The sequence below is a fragment of the Pundamilia nyererei genome, unplaced genomic scaffold (assembly GCF_000239375.1).
Source record: "Pundamilia nyererei isolate P.nyererei 1_Seehausen unplaced genomic scaffold, PunNye1.0 scaffold00086, whole genome shotgun sequence".
NCBI lineage: Eukaryota > Metazoa > Chordata > Actinopteri > Cichliformes > Cichlidae > Pundamilia > Pundamilia nyererei.
The window spans coordinates 847278-856763 of record NW_005187487.1 but is presented as its reverse complement, the minus strand read 5'-3'; the positions used below and the strand labels follow the sequence as shown (position 1 = coordinate 856763).

The 9486-nt window shown below is 40.9% G+C and overlaps 2 protein-coding genes across 2 annotated transcripts in view; one reads left to right on the top strand and one right to left on the bottom strand.

Annotated features, from left to right (window-relative positions):
- The first annotated feature begins 234 nt into the window (after nucleotides 1-234).
- Nucleotides 235-6779, top strand: LOC102207712 (b(0,+)-type amino acid transporter 1). Its single transcript, XM_013912298.1, has 7 exons — nucleotides 235-393; nucleotides 559-1122; nucleotides 3782-3915; nucleotides 5428-5557; nucleotides 5649-5773; nucleotides 5887-5974; nucleotides 6051-6779. Exons 1-7 carry the CDS (start codon nucleotides 235-237, stop codon nucleotides 6279-6281), a joined length of 1431 nt encoding a protein of 476 aa, XP_013767752.1. The 3' UTR covers nucleotides 6282-6779.
- Nucleotides 6780-7270: 491 nt separating this feature from the next.
- adprs (ADP-ribosylserine hydrolase) overlaps nucleotides 7271-9486 on the bottom strand; it is a 5805-nt gene continuing 3589 nt past the window's right edge. Inside the window, exons 3-6 of the mRNA XM_005738736.1 lie at nucleotides 9102-9309; nucleotides 8825-9012; nucleotides 8401-8501; nucleotides 7271-7723 (exon numbers count right to left, since the gene is read on the bottom strand). Coding sequence (XP_005738793.1) covers nucleotides 7344-7723; nucleotides 8401-8501; nucleotides 8825-9012; nucleotides 9102-9309 — 877 coding nt within the window. The 3' untranslated portion in view covers nucleotides 7271-7343. The remainder of the gene's footprint in view (nucleotides 7724-8400; nucleotides 8502-8824; nucleotides 9013-9101; nucleotides 9310-9486) is intronic.

The window sequence follows — 9486 nt, the reverse complement described above, 5'->3', positions numbered from 1 at the left end:
TTTTGAATTTTTCGTTTCTCCAACTGTGTTTTATAGAGCAGAACCTAAAATAAATCATTGTTAACGTGAAACCTAAGAAAAAACCAACTCTGGACAAGCAGACATTCTTAAAATCTGCTTAAAAGTAGCCTCATTTCGTAGCTGTATAATTAAGTGTGCTCCGCCTCTTATGTAACAAACAACGCTTCAGGTGTTCTTGTCCACTGCTTCTAGGAAGACAAAAACTTTCTGAACATGGGAGATGATACACATGGACTCAATCTGCAGAGGGAAGTGGGGATCATAGTAGCAGTTTCCTTCATTGGTGGAACCATGATTGGATCTGGGATCTTCATTTCTCCCCAGTACGTCCTTTCCACTATTGGGAGCTGTTGCGAAATCAGTTTGACCCCGGTTCTTTTATTCGTCGAGGCATCCAGAGACGGCACCGAAACTCAGTAGTTATTTCACAAAATCTTTATTCATCTTTATTCATCTTCATTTAAGCATGCACTTCTAGAAGGGAAGACGAGGCCGGTGTGTCCCTCTGCAAAATCTTCACCCCTTTGTTAGTTACAGCCCCCCCCCAGCTTCATTATATGGTCCTGCTGTGGACTGATAGCCATGCTGGGGGGTCTGTGCTATGCTGAGCTGGGCACTATCATACCAGAGTCTGGAGCTGAGTACATTTACATACTGCGGACTGCAGGGAAAGTGGTGGCCTTCATGTTCGTCTTCAGCTTCATCATGGTCATGAGGCCGGCTAGTGGCACAGGAGTCGCTCTCATCTTTGCTGAATATGCTGTGGCCCCCTTTTACAGCGGCTGCACTCCTCCACAGATGGCAGTGAAGTTCGTGGCTGCCGTATCAATCTTGGTGCTGGCTATAATCAAATGTCTGAGCGTCCGCTTGGCCACAGGCATCCAGGTGGTCACCATGGCAGTGAAGGTGGTGGCCCTGGTGGTGATCATCCTGGGAGGCATTGTGATGCTTTTCCAGGGCCGCACTGAGAACTTTGAGGACTCATTTGAGGGAACCAATGCAGGGATCAGCTCCATTGGCATTGCTTTCTATCAGGGCTTGTGGTCGTATGATGGCTGGAACACTTTAAATTGTTTAACCGAGGAGGTGAAACATCCAGAAGTGAGATTTTCAATATTTACTATTAGTAGTTTATAGAAAGTCAAAATAAAGATGAAGCATGCCAACACTGTGCGTCTTCACTCATGATTGTGCTTTTTTTTTTTATCTTCTTACAGATTTAGATGAGTAGGCCAGGACAAACTGTAGTAACCTGAGAACTGATATTGGTTTAGGATATAATAATCCAAACCAACTGGTGGCTCATTGGTGCAGTGGTTAGCACTTTTTCCACAGCTAGAAAGCTGACGAGTTAATATTTAATTGAAGGCAAAACAAGTATATTTTACACCACGTGATTTCTTTTGAAAGCTTTTTCTACGCAGTGTGTAGCGTCTGAATTCTTTGTGATCTTTCTCAGTCTGCTCTGTAGACGTGTCGTTTTGTGCTCCCTGCTCTCTCTCACCATGGCGGACAAAACCCCAAAAAACGAAGGCCTGCAACTGAAGAGGCAGATTGGATTGATTGGTGGTGTCGCAATAGTTTCTGGAACCATGATTGGATCCGGTATCTTCATGTCCCCACAGTATGTCCTGGCGTATGTGGGAAGTCCTGGGGCCAGCATGTTAATCTGGTTTTTTTCAGGTGTTGTGGCTTTGCTTGCAGCTCTCTCCTACACTGAGCTTGGGACCATTATTCCTGAATCTGGTGGGGAATTTACTTACATCCTGAGGATCTATGGTTCATTCCCAGCCTTCTTTGCGGCAATCACTTTCATCCTGCTTTTGAAACCTTCCAGCATTGCAGCAATGTCAATGACCATTGCACAGTATGTCATGGCTCCCTTTTACCCAGGCTGCCCACCTCCTCAGCTGGCTGTGAAATGCTTTGCAGCTTTTAGTATTCTGGTAGTTGCCATTACCAACATCCTGAATGTCCGATTTGCTCTGAGAGTGCAGGTGATCTTCTTGGTGGCCAAAGTGTTTTCACTCACTTTCATTGTAATTGGAGGGCTAGTGGAAGTGTTACAGAGCAGCACTGTGATCGAGGAAAATTTTAATGTTGAGAATGCTTTTCAAGGAACTCAGTTTTCTTTGAACACTCTGGGAAAGGCTTTACTTCAAGGCCTCTGGTCTTACGGTGGCTGGAGCAACTTGAATTATGTGACTGAGGAGCTGAACAAACCAGAGGTGAGGCTGAAAGGGTCTGAAGTGACCTGAAATAGTAGCATTTATTCATGCTAAATTTTTCAAATACAGCTTAAAACCTGTCCAGAATGATTTGATTCTTTACTGTAAAAGATGCCTATATGCTGCTATATTTTCTTCCTTAACTCTGAATTTGTATTTCAGGTAATTTATTGACTTTGTCCTAACACAGGATGTCTATAACACTCTGTAAATCAGTGCAGTTAGCTTGTTAATGTTTGACACCATGCAGCCCCACGCACACGGCGGTAATGGAGATTTGCCGCGTTAATGCAGTTATGGCATTAACGTCATTTTAACGAGATTAACGCTGACAGCACCAATAATAATATGACTGTTTAAATAGGAATTTAATATTTTTAAAGACTTGGTGAATTCTTTAAAAATACCTCAACTTATGACAAACTTAATTTATCCTTATCTTAAATGGTTAAAACTTCAGTGTGATTGTCCTTATTGTTCATGCCAGTTCATAATAATTAACCCATTTCCACTGACTGCATTTTGCAACTTGGTGCTTGGTGTTTTTTTCTATTATTTTAGACTCGAGTCCTATTTAATTAAAAGTAGAGTTCAACTTTGGACAACTAAATGGTTTAGCAAAGCATTAAAGAAAGTAAATATCCAACTTAGTTTTATGTTATTCTGTTGGACTGCTTAAACTGGCACAAGGGAGAACCAGGTCAAGTCATGTCTTTCCTCTGATAACATTGTTATGCAGATACTCTGTTACTTTCTTCACTCAGATGAGGCCCTGTCTAATCTTTTACTGAAAGTACAGGGTTTTTTTTTAATCTTCATGTAGGTCACGTAGATCCAGACACAAGTATACATAATATGAACAAACACCAGAGAAAGAATTGAGGACACCAGAAGAATCAACTTGGCTTGCAGGGACATTTCCAGGAGACTGGAAATATTCAAAATAGTCTCTATTTTGAATTTTTCATTTCTATTTTGAATTTTTCGTTTCTCCAACTGTGTTTTATAGAGCAGAACCTAAAATAACTCATTGTTAATGTGAAACCTAAGAAAAAACCAACTCTGGACAAGCAGACTAAATTCTTTTAAATACAGCTTATAATCTTTGATAAAGATTCTGCTGGGAAATATGATTGTTTTCTTGCTGCTATCCTGAGAAAAATGACCACTTACCTTTTTCCCCCCTAAACTCTGAATTTGTGTTTCAGGTAATTCATTGACTTTGTACCAACATATACCCCTACAATGCTTAAATCGGTGTTTAAAGTGTCTGAGGTGACTAAAGAGGTACACGAGTTGGCATTGTTAGGATTGTTGTAATTGCAGTGAAATTGCATGAAACTTGGTGCTTGGTGTTGCTTTGGGAGCATTTTCCCCCACACGGTTTGGCAAAGTATTAAAAAAGTAAATATTCAATGAGGCTTTGTTTTGTCATGAGAGACTGCTTTGTTAATATGTGTAATCAAGGTTTAGCCAAACTTTACAACCATGTCATGTCATGACATTTTATTTCATATCTTTTTTTTGTACAGGTGAATCTTCCTCGGGCAGTGCTGATAGCCATTTCTCTTGTGACTACTTTGTACCTGCTGGTGAATGTGAGCTATCTGGCAGTAATGACGCCTAAAGAGCTCGTGTCCTCAAGCGCGGTAGCAGTTACCTGGGGGTAAGACAACACCTGTTCTCAACCTGATAAGATCTTTTTTTTTTTATTACTTCTCCCATAGAACAGGAAGCAAACCTGAAGAAATCCTCTTCTCTGTACAATCATTTGATATGTGCATTAAAATTACTGATGGTCAAACAAATGGGGCTTTTGTAAGTTGAAAATACAGACTGTATTTAAAGATGGATGTTGCAATCCTGTCTCCATTTTGAATCCTCTGTATTAGCATTTTAGCTCCCTGCCATGTTGATACCAGAGATTAAATCATCCAGTGGGATTAATAGGTGATTAATAGGCAATTTAAATCTGCCCACTGTGCAAGTAATTATGAAACTTATCTTACACAGTTGATGTGATTTCTCGCAAGACTCATCAATCCACTGTAAGGAAAATTACTTAAGAATCGCCTCCAAACACTTCAAACATAGAAGGAATGGCAGCAAAGAGCATCACTACAGTTAGGTGCTCACTTCTGGTGTCACACAAATACCAAGAGATATTAGACCCCTTCTCTTCACCGTCTCTATGTTCCTCCTTGGTCAGATCATCCACCGCCATGGTCTCTGCTTCCATTCCTATGCTGATGATACACAACTTTATCTCTGTACTAAACCCTCTACCCTGCTCCCCCACGATCACTTCTCAACCGTCTGCATGAAATAGAAATATGGATGTCAATTAACCTACTCAAGCTCAACAGTAATAACGCAGAGGTCTTGGTTGAGGCCCCTAAAGCCCTACTCCAGAAGACTGGCCATCTACTTATTGATATAGACCAGGGGTAGGCAACTGCAGGCCTCGCGTGCCAGTTTCCTGCAGGTTTTAAATTTGTCCTTGACCCAGCACAACTGATTTAAATGGCTACATTACCTCCTAAACATGTCTTGAAGTTCTCCAGAGGCCTGGTAATCAACTAATCATTTGATTCAGGTGTGCTGACCCAGGGTGAGATCTAAAACCTGCAGGACACAGGCACGCGAGGCCTGGAGTTGCCTACCCCTGATATAGATGGTTTCCTCATCTGGCCTTCCTTCAACGTTTGCAATCTGGGTGTCATTTTGGAACTCTCTCCCATATGAACTTCTCAACAACCCGTCACTGGAGTCCTTCAAGAAACTTCTCAAAATTCACCTCTTCAATAAAACCTTCGATCTCTAAGCCTTTTTTATTTATTCTGTTTTGTAAAGCGTCCTTGGGTTTCTTGAAAGGCGCTTTACAAGTCTAATGTATTATCATTATTATTATTATTATTATTGTTATATAGGCAGAAGGGGCCTCAGAACAGATGTTTGTAGTGTTAAACCTAGTCACACCAGCAAAGGCCCCATTCAACACCTTTCAAGACTAATATTACATTGAGGTGACATCACATCCTGTCCAAAAGGTTTATTCCTAAATATGTCCACAGAAGATGTTTTTGATTTAATTTGTTAAATTACTGAAATGTATATAGAAAAGGGTTGATTGATATGCACTACAAGATTTTTTATAATACAAACGGTTTTCATGCAGGAATAAGGTGCTGGGCAGCTGGGGCTGGGTCATGTCTGTGGCCGCAGCCTTGTCAGCTTTCGGTTCTCTAAACGGGACGTTCTTCAGCGGCGGCCGTGTGTGCTTTGTTGCTGCCCGGGAAGGACACATGGTAACAGTCTCTCTGTCTTATAAGAACACACACACCTGTTTAAAATAAAGCTACGTACAGATTTTTACACAGACCAGTGCTGGTTTTGCAGCCAGATATTCTGTCCATGGCCCACGTCCACAGACTGACTCCATCTCCGGCGCTGATCTTCACCACAATAATCTCTCTGGTGGTGCTGATTCCTGGAGACTTTCAGAGTATCGTCAACTACTTCAGGTGAAGGCTGACTCTGTTTCTGCTCCATTTCTACTTTGTTTGGGGTTGTTTTTTTTTAAGCACACATTGCTTTTTTTGTTTGTCTTTAATTTCTCTTCCTCTGCCGTTTTCAGTTTTAGCGCCTGGTTTTTCTATGCCATTGTCCTGTCTGGGCTCATCTATCTCAAAATCAAGAAGAAGGACCTCCCAAGGTCGTACAAGGTTAGTGTCATCATTGTTTTCACATTACATGACAATAACATCTTGTCCTCATGCCTGGTTATTCCTCTCCCCACAGGTTCCCATTGTAATTCCTATACTGGTCCTCATTGCAGCGATATTCCTCGTGCTGGCACCCATCATAGACAATCCTCAGATTGAGTACCTCTACGTGGCTTTATTTATCTTAAGTGGCATTGTAGTCTACATACCCTTCATCCATTACAAGCTCTGCCCAAGAGTGCTGGACAAGTTAACAGTGTTCTTGCAGCTCTTCTTAGAGGTCGCCCCTGCAGACAAAAACCTGTAATTTCTACTGAACACACATGGATAGCATCTTTGATAACATGCAGATAACTGAAAGCTACCAATAAAATAAGCCTTTTTCCATGAATTATCCTTGCATGTTAAATTACATCTGATAATGCAGTGTTGCTGTTTTATTTAAAGGTGCATTTAAAGTGTTTTACTTGCATTTTTAAATTGATGTTATTGTAAATTCACAACTTTCATTTAAGCTCATTGTAAAAGATCGTTTGCAAGATGTTTAAGTTCAAAATTCATTAAGATTTACAGGGGGACACAAATCCATATTTGTCATTGAAAAACATTGATTATCTTTTTTTAATACAATAAACACTAAAACACGCTATAATTCAGCATTGCAGGGGAACTTACAGCTCTGCCATTTACTGCATGTCAGTCATACCTTGCTGTCACTTTATAATCAACAAAAAAATAAAGTATTTCAAACATATCAGCGAACTTAGTGCTCCTGACATTTCCTGATTTCTTGCAATATTCAGATTCTGTTTGTATTCGTCTGTACTCGCTACAAGTTTGCGTGAATAAGCATCACAAAAGCATCTGAATGGAGCAGATCTTCATGAAGTAGATGTGCTTTTTGGGTCTGAGAACACTCGTACAGATGTGTGAATTAAAAAGAAAAGAAAAAGTTTATTAAATATTTTTCACCAAATTGCTAAAACAAGACATTGTCAATTTATAGTGCAACTTTCACGAGACAGGACATAAATCAGGGGAAAGCAAGGAAAAGAGAGCGTGTATGAATATGCTGTTTATTCATATTTAGACCACTTTTGGATTGGCGTTCAGAGAAGTTTGGCAGTTTGTGTAAAAGCCACATTCTCAAAATTAAGACTGGAAATTTTCTTCAGCTCTAATTTTCAGATACTTAATAAATTTCATGTTGACAGTTTGGAAAAATCCCTTTCTTCCTCAAAGCTTAAATTATTTAATACCATTAAGATTAAAAAAAAAAGAAGCTTTTCCAAACAAAACAAAATTTAAAGTATTTTTTACGCGTTCTTTATGTGTGTGAAAGTCTTTTAATGACAATCTGACTGATCCATCACTCTACTCCAGTTTTCTTCTCTGTGCCATTAGCAGCAGTTGACCTGTTTTCGCCACTCTGCTCGCCTGTCTCGCCTTTGCCCCCCAGTGGTGACTGGTGGTACAGCTTGTAAAGCCTCTCTGCATACTGGTCTGCATCCTCCACCCCCTCACAGCACCTTATCCAGGACTGAGGGACGGTCTCGATGCCGTAGTGGGCCCCCGCGATGGCCCCAGCCATGCAGGCTATGGTATCAGTGTCCCCTCCCAGCGCCAGGCTGTACGCTATCGTCCTCTCCACGCCGCCGTAGCTCTCTGGGAGACATTCCCGGGGTTGCAGGCAGTGGAGCACACAGAAAATTGCAGTGGGGACGGAGTGAAGAGCTGCAATGCCATTACCTGGTAAAAGTCACAAAGAGAGGGGCGTGTTTTTGTGGTGGCAGTCAAGAGAAACAGGAAATGTCATGTAAAAAAGGAAGTGGATCGGGGCCTTATTGCACATGTGGCTTGCTCCCTAACCCCCATTAATACTTCCTCATATACTAAAAGATAAATAAGATGGGGAAATTTACTTAGAATAAATCAGGAGAAATATATCTAAAATTTTAAAAATATATAGTAATGGTGGGGTTTTTTTTTTTTATCATGTTCTTTGTCTTTACAGTGTTTATTTGATGATGGCTTATTCAACCAAGTTGGTAATAACCCCTCTGTATTAAATTTTGCTCCCCCTCTGATATTCAGCTCCCAACACAGTCTCACTGTGGGCGTGGCAGATTGCAGTAATAGTCAGAGTGGTGGTTTTGAATGACTGATTCTGTAACAGGGGCACGGTGGTATGAACAAAACTGGGCAGGCTTCATGAATCTAAATGTAATTTTGCATGTACACTTCCTAAAAAAACCCAGATCCAGATTCAGATTGACTCTTAAAGTCACCTCTAATTTTAGATCAAACCCAAAATCTGTCAATAAACCTTTCTTATGGAATTCTTTAAATAAACATTTCCGTAATCCTGAAAACAAACAAACTCGATCACATACCCCTCCTCATCAGCGATAAATAATCATACTGACCCAGTTCAGAGATGACTTCCTCTATGCTAACTTTGCTCCTGTCCATCAGGTCTCTGATTCGGTGGAGACGTTCACAGAATGGCTTCTCTGCTTCTTTTAAACTGCAAAAGCATACATTAAAAATATATACATCTCACACGGCATGAAAAGGGATGTTTCAACCTTTAAAAACACATTTTGAAAGACATAAATCCCTCCTAAGGTTGTTTTTTCTGACTCAGAATTAGCCTTTTGATGTGAAAGTTTAATTTAAAAAGTAATTGAGTCCGAGTTACCTTGTATGACAAAGACTTGTAAGATAATGTCTATTATGCTTCAGGGAATAAAACCTCAAATAAAAAACATAAGTTACAGAAAAACTACAATGTTTTCCTTTGGAGGAAAAACCCTGTTCGCTTTCGCTGCCTCTGACCAGTCTACTCACATTCTTGCATCATTGCGTGCAGTCTCATCACCTTCCACTTCCTCCATCTCTTTAATTAGCCTGCTGATGAACTGGTGAGGCAAGTCCAGTGCCCCCTGCAGAGACAGGTGCACAGCTAACGCTTGCAGCACCGCCCCATTATAACCCAGAGAGCAGGAGTGCGTCAGCATGGCGCCCAGATGGGCAAACTGCAGAGAAAAAGAGCAAATTTAAAGATGTTGTTTCTATCCGATCCATTGGAGAGAGAAAACTCAACATTCAAAAGACCCCTGCTCACCCTTTTAACATCAGACAAGTCCGGAAAGGCCAGGGCAAAGGGAGCTGCTCTCATGGCCCCTCCATTTCCAAAGGAGCCCCGACCGTTAAACTGGTCCCTCGCTGGCTGATACACGTCATTTAACTGGGGGGATGAGAGCTTCTTCAACACCTGGATCACTCCAGCACCATAACCACGATGTGGGGATGCACTGTACTCCTTTGCAAACCTAAAAATGGTGAGTCACCGAGGTAGGAACCATCATCAGCTTACCCAAAGAGCCTTTGGATCCATATTTAACTCCTTAAATCCTTTTCCTTATTTTCTATCATATATACACACTGCTCCAAATGTGGAGCCTCACATTAAACATGTGCAAAGTTTCCAAAAATTTATTTGTTGCAAT

Coding starts and splice junctions, on each gene's coding strand:
- LOC102207712 (XM_013912298.1), top strand. CDS start 235: ATGGGAGATGATACACATGGACTCAATCTGCAGAGGGAAGTGGGGATC. Junction 1,123..3,781: donor AGGAGGTGAAACATCCAGAA/GTGAGATTTTCA, acceptor TTTTTTGTACAG/GTGAATCTTCCTCGGGCAGT. Junction 5,774..5,886: donor AGTATCGTCAACTACTTCAG/GTGAAGGCTGAC, acceptor TGCCGTTTTCAG/TTTTAGCGCCTGGTTTTTCT.